Source organism: Silurus aristotelis, assembly GCF_946808225.1.
Source record: "Silurus aristotelis genome assembly, chromosome: 17".
NCBI lineage: Eukaryota > Metazoa > Chordata > Actinopteri > Siluriformes > Siluridae > Silurus > Silurus aristotelis.
The window spans coordinates 8,554,451-8,571,536 of record NC_139590.1 but is presented as its reverse complement, the minus strand read 5'-3'; the positions used below and the strand labels follow the sequence as shown (position 1 = coordinate 8,571,536).

At 36.7% G+C, this 17,086-nt stretch overlaps 1 protein-coding gene across 1 annotated transcript in view; it reads right to left on the bottom strand.

Annotated features, from left to right (window-relative positions):
• Positions 1-1,688: 1,688 nt before the first annotated feature.
• The window catches only part of ngfra (nerve growth factor receptor a (TNFR superfamily, member 16)), a 40,218-nt gene continuing 24,820 nt past the window's right edge, over positions 1,689-17,086 (bottom strand). Inside the window, exons 5-6 of the mRNA XM_083567422.1 lie at positions 16,604-16,812; positions 1,689-5,962 (exon numbers count right to left, since the gene is read on the bottom strand). Coding sequence (XP_083423548.1) covers positions 5,910-5,962; positions 16,604-16,812 — 262 coding nt within the window. The 3' untranslated portion in view covers positions 1,689-5,909. The remainder of the gene's footprint in view (positions 5,963-16,603; positions 16,813-17,086) is intronic.

Here is a 17,086-nt window from a genome sequence, read left to right as displayed (position 1 = left end):
GACTTCAAGCTTGCCTGTCTAATTGTACTTTTAATTATTAATTTAAAAACCTTTGTAAATATATGTACATATTTGTGTGGTTGTGTTCAACAGTAGTAGGGCTGTGGTTGCTATTTCTGAGGGAGTTAAGAGAAGTGGTTCGACTTTCTTTTTTGGTTTATTTTCATAGGTAATTTAGATATTGTTAAAAAGAGTGTTTTGTTTATTTGAACTTGGTCCCAGATGAACAGTTCTGCTTTGTACATAATTCTATATAACCCTTGTTTAAATATATCAGTGTTTGTGCTCTTTCCTTTATAGTTCATACCATGTATACACTTATCCATCTTACATCTTACGTCCCACCTCAGGAAGATTGTGGACCTTTAAAGAAGTAGATGCCGACCCCGCAATCATCCCGAACCATCTAGAGACGTACCAGTGCCAGTTGGATCCCACTTCATGTGGAGTTTGGACACTGGACCTACTTAAGTGTTTAAAAGCTCTGGCATGGAGAAGTTGGTGTTGGATCTATGATGATCGCAAATGTTGAGCTATTTTATGAGTTGCTCCGTAGCTCCTAGTTTCAAAAGACTAGACTGTAAAAGACTGTAGAAAGAACATTACTCATAATCTTACATTCCAGTGCTCATGTTAGTTCTCACTCTCCAGTGTTCTGTATTGTTTAAAGGTTTATAATCACACTCTTGATGTCACCCAAATGATGATGGGTTTCCCCTTTAAATCTGGTTTGTTCTTCATAACATCTAAGGGAGATTTTCCTTGCCACAGTCGCCATGGCTGCTCATCAGGGATAAATGCACACCATTCACCTTAACTCTTAAAATTCTGTAAAGCTGCTTTGAGACAATGTCTGTTGTAAAAAAAAAAAAAAAAAAAAAGAAAAAAACGCTATAGACATAAACTTTACATGCACCACATGCCTTAAATCAGGCTGTGTGGCCCCACCCAGACTGGCTCATCACACCAGCCCTTGGAATAGATACAGCTTTTAGTATTTTTGCTTTAAGTGTCTTTAAGGGTTATTCGTTTTTACCATATATTGTGGTTTATCTTAAATAATGTGGTAGCTAAGGGTTCTGTAATTTCTGTTAATAGTTAGTTCTTAATTATACAAATAAGGGGTAGATAAGCATGCATAATTTCTACATAAAAGTTAGGAAAGTTAAGGGTTTTTAATTCCTGACCAAAATGTGGTAAAATTATGGACTTTTAGTTTCTGTTTTGAAACTTATTCAGGGTTTATAGTTTCTTTTAGAAATGTAGTAGAATTCAGGCTTTTATTGATTACATTTGAGGGTTTTATTTAGAAACATCTTTGATAGGGAATTCAAGTTGCAAGGTTTTATGTAGAACCTTAACGTTTATTCCGAATGTAAATGGTCTGTTTCTTTCTTTCATTTCTCAAAATTCTGTAAATATATTGAGATTCAAAAGACTGATTAATTTGCCAATATTATATATCTATGTGGCCTTCACTGCATTTTGGTACACAGAAAAAGAGCTAAAGTGATTGCATAAGTTTTATACCGCACATTAACCTTTAATTGTTTTCTTTTGTTTCCCTTGTAATCATGAAACATCCGTGACTGTTAATCAAACATCAAGCAAATCTAATCTATTCACCATAAATGGATGACTAAAAGTCATTTTTGAGTAAGAAAAAAAAGAGTCAGATGAGCCAGAAGCAATCATATTTGGTTTTATTCTATTAGATAACTAATTTGTTTCATTTGTCATTTCCATAAGTGTACTGTCATAACAACTATGTGAAATTCTTCTGTCACATTTATGCAATGCATTGGAGAATATGGGCTACATTGTACATAATAATAAGTACAATTAACATTCATCCCCATTAGGGGAGCAGAAACTGAGAGTGAATTCCCCTCTGAGAATCACCCTTGACATCATCTAAGCATATGGCCTCTTAAGAGTGTCTGTGTGTCCATCTAAAGCAAAGTTTTAAAGGAATGTGTTCAACACAAATTCACATCAAGTACGGTCACTTGCCACTGCAGTACCCATAGTCAAGATTACTTTATTTAGATCATTCCTTTAAATGCATAGAATGGTATAATAATAACACAGGAAATGAAATTAGATAATAGTTTCTGCTTCTTACTTCATAATAGTAAGAATATATAGCATGTGTGGCTAGTGAATCTTCAATCCCACTTCTGTTCAACATTAATCTGGATGTAATTTATCTGGATAATGATATAATGTCCCTGTAATCTTAATGACCATCTTCTCTTTACTAAAGATCCAATAAAATGTAGAAAGCATACACACAACTTGCATTTTATACAGATCAGGCATAAAAAAAAAAATAAAAAAAAAAGAAAGAAAATAGAGCAAAGCGATGCAACTTTATGAATGTAGCTCAAAGACACCTGACATAGTCCACAGGCACTTTGTGGTGCTGGATACTCTTTGAGTGTACTAATTCAATCAGTTTAAGTGCTACAAAAGTAAACTGTCTTTATAAAATTCTGCTTTGAAAAGGTAATTCTATCAAGAAATGAAAGGATTTTTTTTTTTTTTTTTTTTCAAAGAACAGGACTAGATTTTAAAAAATAGAACTGAACATGAGATAGGACAGAGTTAGCTAGCGCAACACATTTTGCATATGAATATTAATCACCAGGCTTGTGTACATTCTATACTCGTCCTTGGGTGATCAATGAAAGTAAAAGCTGGTTATTGAGTAAAGACTGTACACTAAGACACTGAATATAGAAGTGCTTCGTTGTGCCATTGGAGCAGTTCATAAAGGAATATCCGTGATCACGATCATTTCATACTAGTAGTACTTTCTTATCCAATCACTTTTTAATAGTATGAAAATATCAATACTCCAAAGATATAACTGAAGGAACATCATGTCCTGCAAAACCGATAGCTTCTCTTTTGTTTTTCTGTTTGCGCCAACGACGACAGCTGTAGTCTGTCACCTTATGCGTTCACAGAGAAAACTATCAAGAGAAGGGGAAAAAAACAATAAAGCAACATGTCTTTCTTTTTCACCTGTAAGTGCTTTCAGCAAAACGGTAGAGTAGAGCTCTATGAGTGAGTCAATGGAGCCATAAAACGCATTAAACTCCAACACAGCGACTAGCTGCAGAGGCCAATGATATGCTCCATAGAATGATTTAATGGAAAGCACCCAGCTGAGCGAGTGGGACGGCTCTGAACTATAATGCGCAAGAACAGACTCTCTATTGCTCTGCCAGACAGGAGGTGAATACTGACTTCAGCTTATCACGCCAAGCCGAAGCTCATATTAGTCAAGTGAAGCGAAACAAAGGAGCAAAGCAATAAGGCTATGGTACACACAAGGTTCTGCCAAGCTAACATCTGACCACGAGGGCATCTTTCAGCTGCTCCAAGCCCAATGCTACAGAAAGAAGTAAATGTACAGTCATTTCAGTATGCAGTACTTTTTTTAATGTCAGCTATTTACATTAGATATGCCTGAGTAAAATAGAAAAAATGTGTCAATACTGTGCTCGTTAAACAAAGTTTGATCAATACTATAGTGGTTATTTATTGCAGTTTGAATCCCGCTGCCATTCCTCAGTTTGTGCCCAGTGACCTGAGAGTGATGCACTAGATTACAAGCTCCCATTGTGGATTGTGTAGTAAACTACAAAGCCATGCACTAGACACAGTAAAACTATATATGTGTATGTGTGTACTCGATGCACTTCTTATGCTTATTTGGCAATTGAGGGATGACATCCTTATGGGGAAAAAAGCAAAGCAAATGAAATTGGTTTTGTTATGGTGGTTGTATTAAACCGAGTAAACGACTCGGTTTAAAAAAAAATATTCCTTCCTTTCTTTCCTGTTACCTCCTGGCACACCGCTTAGGATTTTTTAAAGACATTTGATACTATGTGTTGAGCTAAACTACTTTAATACATAAAAAAAATAATTCATTCACACAAGGTGGTATGATACATTTAAAAGCTGGACCAGTTGGTCATAATTTTCATTTGATACACTTGAAGAAGAGTAACCCTGTTACTCTGTTGCCATGTTCGAATCTCTCACTTCTTTGTACTTGAAAATCAAGAAGAAATTCTGCATTTGCACCATTCTCAGTTTCTTTGCTTTGATTGCTTTGCTAACATTTATAATCAGTCCACCAATTAGACATGTAGTCTGATTGGACTTTGCCTGAAGAAAAACACTATCTAGACTGGGACATGGCTTCTCCAGAGAAACCTTTAGTTGAAGGGTTCCACACATATCATTTAAAAGAAGCCCAAAAGGAACTAACTGATAAACCTTTAAGGATGCTGGTTAGACCCATTTATTTTAACTGCCTTACCACCAGTACAGTGATATAGCACTTGCAGCCAGTCATAACCACTTATATTCCTAAGATGCTGAGCTGGCTATAAAGTGCAACCACATTAGAACATCTAATGGACCCCGGTTTACCACATGTGGCCCACTCACCAACCACGGCATGAATCATTTAGCCTTGCTCCTCAAAGCTGGGTTAGTCAGCCTTTGAGTGAAACTTAGAGAGGTAAACATAAATGTGAAGATGAATCATTGAATATTGAGTCTGGGAATTGCACTAATGATCTGTATGTGTATGAAAGGAGAGGGTAATGTATTAAGCTTACTCCCTCTGCTGTGCAGAATTGCATCCACCTCACCTGATATAGTTTGCTTTCAGTGAATCGAGAACCGTACAACTCAGCACAGTAACATAAACCTGGGTGGAAGTGAGGGAATAGCGGAGGGAATACAATTTACTTACAGTTTGTGTGTATGTGTGGAGGAAACAGAGATTGTGGGTATATCAAAAAAAGATAGCTGTTCAGAGAGAGAGAGAGAGAGAGATACAGAGGGCGTGCTAAGTATAGATGTGAGTCATTACATACGTAAAGGTCAGTAAATGTCACCTTTTCAAGATGTCGCCTACACGTGCTGATACAGAATTAGCTTCCCCTCACGATCCACCATTAGGGGTGAAAACAGCACCACTAACAGACCTGGATTTAAAGGGCGACCTTTCATATCTCTGTACACAACTTTGAAGGAAGGAATCTGACCAACACCTCAAAGACATGCTTTTTAAACCTATTTTCTAATCAAGGGTACAAATAAAGAATATTAGGAATAAAGAGTTAAAATCCAAGCAAAGGAGGTTAGTGCGATTGAGGCATTCTTGTGGAGTCCATGTACGGCCTATATGTGTCATAGGTCCAGATGTAGATCTCTTATTCATCCGAGTTTGGTGGAATCAGATAATCCGGAGCAGGAGGCATCAGCTGCAGTCAGTCTGAAAAGCAGGCCTGCTTTCTGAGCTCTAAGAGTATCTTTAAAACGCAAAGTGGCTTTGCTTGGGTTTTGGTGATTTTCAGTTGGTTTGAGATGACTAGCTTGTTGATTAGTTTGTTAGGGGGAACAAATGCATGGTTTACATACAAATATTTTGGAGTATACATCATTGACAGTACATTAAGGAATGCTATAAGGCCATTTAGATTTGGTTCGGTGGTGTATAATGAGCCGTGTTGTTAGAGGACAGTGCTATATGAAGCCCAATTTAGACCAACGTGCCATTACAAATGACAGCTGCTGGTATGATCTGAACTGGGTTTCAGTCTATAAGGTTTTGACATTAGAGAATGTGAATAATTTGATGTCTTTCTTTAGAAGTAAAGATTATGGCCCACAACATCTGATTGCTGAAGTTCTCCAAGCCCTCAAATCCAGTGCATCAGGGATATGTCCATACTGGGTTTAATTCTTGCTGATGGCCACTGTCAGCTACCAAAACAACATGCCACTTTCTTCCTCTTCTCACTTCCCACCACTTTGCTTTTACTTGAATTGCTTTTCCTTCATCTGCTTGATGGTGTAACCTCCTTTGGTTGCTCCTTTCATGCCTGTGATGGCGGAGAGTCCGACTGTGCCCCTCCATCCACCCTCACCACTGGGAAAAGAGAAGGTGAAGGAAATAATTTTATTTTTGTTTTTGACAAAGATGAAAGTTCTGCAATCACAGTATACTTTGTTGTATTATGCAAGCATCACTCATACAATTATTATAATAATATAATTCATATATTATGGTTTTTGAAGTCTAGTGTTTTTGTATACATAAAGTTGAAATAATATTGCATTTTTCCTCATAGAGCAACATAGACCCTATAACACAGCATTTTCCCACCAAATCATACTGTTCGAGTAAGGTGGCACTCTCTTAGAAAAGAAAAGAAAAGAAAAGAAAAGAAAAGAAAAGAAAAGAAAAGAAAAGAAAAGAAAAGAAAAGAAAAGAAAGGCTTTTTACATTTATTGTGAATTACAACACATAAAAATTATTTCTTTACGTAGCCCAAATGGGAATGATGGTTGTGTCATTCATGATACAGCATCTCTGAGCAAAGAGGGTTAAGGGCCTTGCTCAAGGGCCCAACAGTTTCACAGTGCTAGGCTTGAACCTCCTACCATCTTCTCACTAAACCAGAGCTTTAACCATTGAGCTACCATTTCTGTAGTGGTAGATATAAAGGTTAATTAATGTCTGTATAACTAATATCTTCTGGAATCCTAAATAAGCTTTAAAGAACTCTCTAGACTGACTGATGAGGGAAAGCGACCAGTCTCAGACTACAGGTATAGATCCATCTATTTTCTTCTGAGGGTATGGCTAGAGTCAGGAGGAGGTGTTATTGAATGTAAAGTCCAATCACATCTAAAAACTAAATACAATCCCAAAAAGTTGGATATTGGAAATGTAGACAAAATTTTACTATGGTGCCCACACATTTTTTTATATGCATGATTCCCTTTCGTATACCTTACAGGATAAATACTTCTGTACATAAGGAGTGTGTACTTAGTTTGTCTTTGTTTATAAAACTTTATCATGCAGCTTTAAGTTCTAGAATCTATTGTTTTTTAGAAACTAGTCTACAAAAGTCACCCACAGCAGCAATTAGTAGTGAATCCCATGATCCTGGCAACCCTGTGTGAAGGACTGCATACATTTAGTTTTTTTCCACAGTCACAAATACATGGTGATAGCCAAAAATCCAAAGATGTTTAGAAGCATTTAGATTTCTGTGATCAACATCGATGAATACCAATGTGATAAATTAAAATGTAACAATGTTCTTTTTCGATTTCTCATGTTTAACAAGAGCGCTGTAGAAGAATATCTCATGAGTTTTTTATCCTGAAGAGTCTATATTTAACTTTAACCTAACGGGGGCTCTCTCGAGCTGGAAGCTCACCCTGGCCCCGCCACCCTTCCTCATACTCTTTAACTGCAATCATTACTACATTCAGTACGACACACAAATGCCCCATTTTCCCACTAAACCCTTCAATCTGCTGTCAATTGTGGGGCACCATGGAAACGATTCCAGAATGCAGAGAGCACTCTTTGAATTCCTCGGTTCCATTTTTGTGTCTGAATCACGGCCGTGCCGTGCCGATGCAATAAAACAACAGTGTTAAAGCCATACAACGCCTGTTTATTTATCCTTTTTTTAGTCTATCAGTGTGTAAGTATCTTTCCATTAGATCTTTCCTCTAATGTGCAAAACAAGTGCTAATTCTCAGTTTGCCTGGGCACCTCAGACAGTGCAGTAACATATCCGTCCATCTACTGCATTAAATGCAAATGTAGCACATACTGTTTTGAGGTTTTACTTGCTTTGAGGGTTCAAATGACCGATGCATTACAACTTGGATGGCTGAAATGGCTGGTGCATTAAGAGTTGTGTAACTTGTTTGACTTTGGTTGTCTCCATTAAGTTTTTAAATGCATTTCCATTCCTAGGGCTCTATTTTAGTTCAGTTGGATCATAAATCACTAGCCTGGGTGCCCGGGACAAGCAAATCATGAATCCTGGTGATCACATTTTCATTTACAGATGTCTAGAGGACATGCAGGTAAAGTATGCTGGTGATATAATGTATTACTCTTTACTTTACTGATCCAGCTGCAAAACAAATAAATAAAAAAAAATAAAAAAAATCTACTGCTTTTACTTTTTTTTAAGTTGATAGTAGTCTTAATGACACACACACTCCAGAAAAGCAAACAGATGATGAAGGGATGTGGAAACCTTGAAGTATCGTGCAAAAGACACTAGATAACACACATTCACCTAGAACTACACAATTTAGAGAAAGAACTACAAAACTGTAAATGATTGAAAAGAGAGATGAAGAGAAATTGCTGTAGATACTGGAAAATTGTAAGGTTGTAATGCTGCAGTTGTCAATAAAAGAAAAATGAATGAAGAAGCATACAAAGAGATAGTGTCCAAAATAAAGAGGTTTGTGGGACATATATATAAAAGACTAAAAGCAGAGTAGGAGAGCACTAGATGGAATGGTTAAAATTTAAACAACCCATTCCACTGGCTGACATCCAGTCATCCATCGCTCTAATTCCCCACTGGTCAAATAGAGCTGCAGAGCATGGTGGGAAGTGAGAAGAGAGAGAGAGAGAGAGAGAGAGAGAGAGAGAGAGAGAGAGAGAGAGAGAGAGAGAGAGAGAGAGAGTGGGAAGAGTGATTACTGTTGATCTTGTTGAGCAAGGCTGAAGTGGGATGGTCAAGTTTACCTGAGGGAAATCTCTCCCAATCGGAGTTTGCACCAGACAGCGTGGAGTCTTTCTGCACCTTAATTGTGTCATGGAAGTGTTCTATGTGTACATAGACAGCCTGTATTTCTTTTTTTTTTTTAGCAAAATTCTATTTGAAACTGATATTGATTTGGACCCCAGTGTGCAGTGTAGCCTTTAATCACTGATGTCATTATCTGGACCACACCATAAATCAGTTCTAACCTTAGGCCCGTGACTAATGAAATTTAAACCCAAAATGTGAAATCTTTCATTCAGTCACTATATTTATTTGTTTCAAAATGGATTCAGCTCACAGTGTCAATAGAAATGTTCTAGTCCTTAACATCATTTAATTGTATTTGTTTGTATATTCCCTTGTAGTAGCCTAGCCAGAAGATTACAATACCTTGGTTAAAAGGTATAAAAAGAATTAAATTAATAAAAATAAATTAAATACATTCTTTCAATTGCATTAATCAAATACACTATAGACATTGCCATGATGATTGCATTATTTTGTCTGCCAATAGCAGTTTGCATTACAGTAAAATAATTTACTAATCTATGATTCACTCTCCACAACGGACGTCTATTTAGCATTTAGCAGAGTGGATGCACGCAAGGCAGTTGGTCCGGCATACCAGGACGTGTTCTCAGAGCAACTGGCACAGGTTTTCACTGACATTTTTAACCTGTCCCTGGCCCAAGCCAGGGTTCCTACATGCCTGAAGACTACAACCATCATACCAGTGCCTAAGCACACTGCTGGCGAATGCCTGAATGATTTTCGCCCAGTTGCACTTACCCCTATTGTTATGAAATGCTTTGAGAAACCGGTTCTGAATAGCCTGACTGCGGGCCTACCCGTACACTGGACCCACACCAGTTTGCCTATGTCACACAACAATGCCTGTACTTCATGAGGATTCTCAAGAAAGCTCATTTGTCCACATGGATTTTAACGAGTTTCTACCGCTGCATCATCGAGAGCATCCCAAAGTGTTTAACCCCCTTTCATCAAGAAGGAGATACAGGAACATACACACCAGAACCAGTTGACGTGCAATGTGTAATGTGATATTTCAGTTTTTCTTTTTTAATAAATCTGCAACAATGTCAACAATTCTGTGTTTTTCTGTCAGTATGGGGTGCTATGTGTACATTCATGAGGAAGAAGAATGAACCTAAATGATTTTAGCAAATGGCTGCAATATAACAAAGAGTGAAAAATTTAAGGGGGTCTAAATACTTTCCGTACCCACTGTATATATATTACATGCTGTACATATGCTACATATTTATCTGCACTATTTGCACGATTGCGGATTCCAAACTGCATTTCGTTGCTATGTACCTGTACTATGTAATGACAATAAAGTTGTATCTATCTATAAGCAATACTTATATTGTTACTCCAGATTATTTTTTCACATTGTCATTTCGGCACCTCTTGCATCCACAAACTCATCTATTCAGAATCTTTTGCAAAAATAGCAAACCATAAAACTTGATCACTTACATTACCTCGCTCCAAACAGATCAGACTTCTAATTAAACACACCTGTTCTTTATTGCTAGCTTTCTACATAACACCTCAAACCTGTTTTTTTGCTAAGCATTGCTCCCATTTAGGATGGAGGAAAGTATTTTCTGGTTTTGACTTGTTAATCAGTCAAGTTTCCTTTGCTTGTTCAAACCTGTTGGTAGTTGGGCTTCATCCAAAGCTGTATCTGTACCTGACAGTAGATCTTATCAATCACAATTATCAGTGGTTAGCTAGACTTTAGTTGCTGGATTGTCAAATGGCCTTTGCCCTGACTGATAGTCCAGGCATTCCATGTGCGCATGCATAAGGAGCAACCCTGTTTGTTAAAAAATGTAAGAACCACTGCACAGTTTATTAAAAAGAAAATTGACTGGTAAAATGAGGGACTAAATTCTTCAGATTGCTAATGTTTGATGAACTAAATTAAAATAAAAACATGCAACAGTTCTGTAGGTCATAAAATATAGTTGGCTATACACTAAAACAGCTTCAGGGAAAATAGACTAGGTTTTTTTTTATAGAATATAGAATATTGTTATTTATTAATATTTATAGAATATTGTTAAAAGCTTGCCTGACTATTAGTGTACTGTATGCTATAATAGTAAGACAAATGATCAGGAAATTAGATTTGGAGCAAACACTTAATTTCTTTTTAAATAGATACAGCTATGCTTTAGCATTTCAGCTTCCCAAACCCGCTGGTTTCTGTTAAACAAACTCATCTAGATTCCCTCTGACACCTCGGAGGGCTTCTGAAATAAAGGAGATATAAAAAGATTAAGACCTTAGACAAGGGTTAGAGAAGGAAATGCTAATGTGACTTTTTTATTGACTTTTTTTTACTTCCTTTAATGAGTTGCCTATACATAATACACCAGCACAGAAAGCACATAGACACACTAGGAGTTTTAATGGCTTCCGATATAGCAGCACAAGCTTTTTTTTTTTTGTTGTTGTTAATTCTAATTAGCAGCCAATAAACACTGGTGTTGAGGTATATTTTAAGTCCCCCCTAGGAGAGCGAACAGGTTGGAGTGAGCAGTGCAATCCATCACCATACACCTGGTAATTAGCCAATAAGGCAAACAAACCGCTGGGTGAAATGCAAGCTGAGGCAGCCGAGGAAATGTCAGGGCAACATGGGTATAGTTAGTGACTTACACATCATAAGTAATTATTATTTCAGAACATGTTTAGACCTGAGAACTAAGGAATTTACAGTGGAAGCTAAAAAATAATTACTTTTTAAAGGGGAAAAAAAAAATCTACCATCTCGCTTCTCATATCAACTTCAAAGGTGTTTTAATAAAATTCGCTTTGCCAGTTTTATTGCTGCAGTGGTTAATTTACATGCCACAGTGCTACTCTATACTAGTTAAATATTTGATTGGAGTAGAGGCGGTGCTGTGAGCATCTGTGATCAGGCTTAACGAACAAAAACAAGTTCTTGTTCAATTTTTTTTTAATAGTCTGAATATTGAGCACAGCTGTTTCGTTCTCTTTTCACCGGCATGTTATTTTTCTACCCTGAAAACAGTCTCAAGCAACCAGGACACTGAAAATGACATACCAATCATTCAATTATAACCTAGTTTTACTACAGATCTAATCTCAACAGTAGATTGTATATTGAATTGGGATTCTGAGACTAATTTGAGAAATAGCTGTACTTGCTGTAGTGAACTAGTGAAGATTTCCCATGTGTTAATTTCCAGTACTAAAATATTTCCTCATTTGCGAGCTCTCAAATGGCTTTATTAATGAATCCAAGCAGTTTATCATTACATGACTGCTTATCATTCTGTATTTACTCAAGATCAATAATATTAGGTTATTTGCCAGTTCCCAATCAACAGCTTTCTCCAACAGCTACCAAATGAAAAAGGTGAAGGCCAGCACGTGTCTGCTCCAAGAAACATATCTCTTTCTAACTGTTTGTCATATTGCATAACAGGACAGCCAAACACTTTTATCTGCCCTCTTCTGCATAAACAAGCTAACATAAGCTCATGCTTGCTTAGTTTTACTTTGATTGACAAGAGTGAGAGAATGAGAGTATGTCATTCCATGTAAATTGTTTTGCTTTCTTGGACTGAATGGACAGCTGTGCCATGGATGCAGCAAGCCTGTGACTTCCCAAAGATAAAGTCAAAAGAGTACAAACAAAGTTAGATGAGCCAATCAGTAATTATTAAGTAGTGATCACACCCAGGAACCTTTCCTTCACTGTTTTTTACTGTTTTTTTTTTTTTTAAAACATGTCTTTTTTTTACTACCAATTCTGTATAAATCATGAATAACCCTTATTAGCATTTAAAGCATGTGCAGATGGCCTTATCCACAGCAAATTATACTTTCTTTCGGCTTCTCCCGTTAGGGGTCGCCACAGCGGATCCTCCGCACGTTTGATTTGGCACGTTTTACGCTGGATGCCCTTCCTAACGCAACCCTCCCCAATTTATCCGGGCTTGGGACCGGCACTGAGAGTGGCTGGGGATGGTTCCCTGACCGGGGATCGAACCCGGGTCGCAGCGGTGAGAGCGCTGCATCTTAACCTCTAGACCACCAGGGGACCTCCACAGCAAATTACATTATCTAATTTATACAACTGTACAGTTGAGGGTTAATAGCCTTGCTCAAAGTCCCAGAAGTGGTGCTTGAATTTGAATTCACTACCTTTCAATCAGAAGTACAGAAGGCCATTCACTAAGTTACCACCTCCCTTTTACATTGTGTATGTGAAATACTATTCTAGCGAACGTTTATAGAACCATATCATCCTGCTTATACAGGTCAAAACTCAGGATATGACGTCTTCAATTCAATTTAACTTTAAGGGTCATTACACCCTACCATGATTTTTCTAAAATGTTTTATTCCATTGTTTTATGCACTGTTTTGGTTCATTAAAACATTTTCTCCCCAATATCTATGTAATAAATGTTACTTCTACTTTTCTATGTCATTGATGTTGCTTTTATGTCAGTATGTACAAAGGTTTCGTTCAAATTCAGTCTGTCTCTTCCTGCCTCTCAATCTCTCGCTTTTTTCCCCTCTGTCTCTCTCTTTCCCTCTCTCGCTTATATGGGGTGCTTGCGCGTCTACTTTCTTGCCTGATGGATCAGAATCCTCCAGCGCTCTCCCATCATGCATTGCTGCTGTGCCCTCTAGGGAATGTGTATGTGAAATGTTGATCCCAAAAAAACTTTCCGTCTTTTTATTTCCTTCCCTTCCATATCAGTTGACAGAATGAAAGAAGATATTTACATCAGATTCTTCTTGTTATTCTAAATATTAGACTGTGAAAAGTTTAAACGTGATAATACAGACACCAGCTCTGTCCTACTTTATCAGAGCTTTATCACTGCTGTCAGCACCATGCATCTTTTGTCTTTTGCACACAACCATCACAGACAGAGCCAGAGTAGGCTATTGTGAAGTAAGGGCAAGTGATAAGCCTGCCAAGCAGTCCTCTTGCATATTAGTATTGTTTATATATTAGAAAATACTATTTTATTACCAATTTTTAATGCCTAGTTACTTTTCACACATCAACTAGGCATTAAAAATTGGTAGTAAAGTAATATTTCTAATACAAATTTATTGAAACAAATTGCACAATACTTTATTACATAGGTAAATTGAAAGCAAATCTTCAAATTTCAATGTAGGTGCCAGTGCCATCGACCAGTTTCCTCAAATGGCAAGGAATGGAATGCGAGGAAATATTGCTAAGAATCTCCTGAATCGAAGTCCTCCAGTGTGTGAGGCTATATATATATATATATATATATATATATATATATATATATATATATATATATATATATATATATATATATATATATATATATATATTTATATATATATATATATATATATATATATATATATATATATATATATATATATATATATATATATATATATATATATATATTAATGAAGTAAAGGAGACTACGTTTGCAAAATCCTCAAGTATTCATTTACATTAAGTATATATATTCTGCATTACCTCTGACATGAGTTCCAGGTGTAACTTAAATGATTTACATTGATGGGATTGTTTTAATACATGATTGCTACTGCAGTAACAGCTTCTTCGTGTAATCGTTGCTATAATGAAGCTTTCTGGTCAGAGGTATATCTGTGACATTTATGGAAAGACTTGTCTCATAACATTAAATCTAAACTAGAAATGGTTACAATGTGTGTTGTGCTGTTCAAATTAGTTTGTACTTGTTAAAATGGTGTGGTGTGAGTGGAATAACACACATCCACTCAATGATTCAGACCTGATATAAATACTTAAACTGGTTTCTATTTAGTTTCATAATCGTGTTAATTCTACATTATCTTAATATGTTTACTTTTTAAAAAATTTTATACATTTAATTTTAGCTTATCTTCATCTCTATTAGAAATCATTTATATTTGAAGGCAATATATATCTTCAGCTTACATCATGTACTACAAAAATTGTGTATATATTATATATTGTATATAAGTGTCTCTATATTCTATAAGATACTATAATAATAGTGTGTATATAATATATACAGACTATACATAGTATGAAGTTCTAGATGTCTATTGTCTTTCTCAATTTTCCCACTGCTAGCAGCGTGTGTGTGATGTTTCTGTACCATGTAATTACACTCACTTGCGGCTGTAGGGAAACAGTTTACACATTAGCGCACAGTCTGAAAGGGTGATGCTTGAAATGTTCCTCTGTACTTTGATAGATAGTATCAACATGCTCACTCTGTTTTGTGACTTTCTCTCTTTCGCGGACAGAGAGAGAGAGAGAGAGAGAGAGAGAGAGAGAGAGAGAGAGAGAGAGAGAGAGAGAGAGTGTGTGTGTGTGTGTGTGTGTGTGTGTGTGTGTGTGTGTGTGTGTGTGTGTGTGTGTGTTTGTACTGTGTGGTTACAATTCAAGGCCACCTCATGTCACTGTCACATTTACTCGTTAAATATTATTACGTATGAAGTTCAGAATGGATTCTTCCGTTACCAGTATGAGAAGTCAGATGACTCGAGTCATATAGGTGTGTAAGTGTGTCCCAACCTCTGTGATCTCCTTGACCCCTAGTGGATTGACTACATACCTCATTGCTATGTAATGAGGAGGAAGAGAAATGATTGAGTGATGAAGGAAAGAGAGAGCAGGGTGAAGGACAGAGAGAACAGGGTAGGGCTTGTTTGCAAATACTGCTGTTTACAAAGATTTTAAAGTTGAATCTCTTTAATTCTGCACCAGTTTTGCTGGGTTCCCCTGTCTCTTTTTTTACATGTTGCATGATATATTGCTGTAATTGACAAGGGAAAGAGAGTTAACCAGAGAGCATTGAAAACTTATTTTGGACCCTTGTGACAGCTTATATGGCAAATCTTTATTAGTAGCACCTATTCAGAGTCCGATGTTGGTAATACTTAAACTTTTAAGTGAGAACATGCTAATTACAGATGTCAAGCTAACTAGTCTAACTTTTCTTAGTGTGACAATATTTCTGTTTGCTGTTGCCTTTACTGGAAATAAGCAGTCATGCCAAATCAAATTTCAGTGTACAAAGTGATTAGCCAAAGTTGTAGTGGGCGAACCTAAGTACACCGCCATGACCTCAACCTTTTGGGATAAACTGGAACACTGACTGAACCCCAGCCCTAATCACTTCACATCAGTACTTGACCTCACTAACACTCTGGAGACTAAAAAAACAAAAAATCCTCACAACCACACCTTGAAATGTAGTGGAAAGCCCTTCTAAAAGAAAAAAAGGATTTTATAACAGCAAAAGGAGCACTAAAGCTGGAATAGGGTGTTCAAAAAGCACAAATGAATGTTATGGCCAGTTGTCCAACTTTTGGCTATATAAAGTATAATTTAAAGTTGGAGGCAGATTGGATCTGCCTTAAATTTTATTAATAGCAGTCTTGCTGCAGGCTGATTGCACTTGAGTAATGTTGGTCCAATAATGAATGTCAGTAACTGTTTGTTCTTTGTAGTGCTAATGCAAGCAAGTTAACCATGCAAGGCATAATCAAATGTTTAGGCAGCCACTCATCTAAAAAATGTAACAATTCTTTCCAAGTTCTTGTCTCCAACAACCAATTTTCTCTCTAATTTCTCCATACTGCACTTTACCCTATTGTTTAAGCTCAAGACAGGTCTCATCATACAACCAAAGCCTGCAAAATGCCCTTGCAATGATCCACAAAAATCAATAAATGTTATATCATCCTGTGCTATGCTAATAATAATTGAAGGATTTAACTGTATGAAACATTAATGGATTGATAACCATATATCTGTATGTCATTGTTTCAGCATATAATCGTTTGATCTTACATTGTATGGAGAATGATAAGGAATGATGAAACCTGAATGGAAGTTCTGAGGAAAACATCTGTTCGAACATTGCAGTGAAAAGGCAGCTCCTTACCGATCTGTTCAGGCACGTGGAGCTGAGTTTGGGTCTGTGTGTGAGCCTCAGCCTGTGTCTGCAGCTGCTGCTGCTCCTGAAGGCTCTGGCTGTCCACAGAGATGCCACTGTCACTGTGGAGCTTCTCTCCTTCCGGCGACGGAGATGTCTGGTTGGCTGTAGCTGCTCGGTTGTTGGCCGCTTGTTTGTTCTGCTTGCAGCTGTTCCATCTGAGACATAGACACACACAATCACACAATTAAGGGAGGGAGAAAGAAATAGAAAATGCAAAATGAAAAAAAAAAAGTTTATTTAATAAAATGTATTAATAAATTAATACAATTTCATTTTAACTTCTTATTTACAGTAGTTTCCGGTCTAGTGTATATTTTGGATCTTTTAAATATATTTAATTATTTGTAAATAATTTTCATTTTTTTGGCACTTTTTATTGAAAAATTTATATATTTTTCAACCATACAGTGTTTGAATGTAATTTTACCT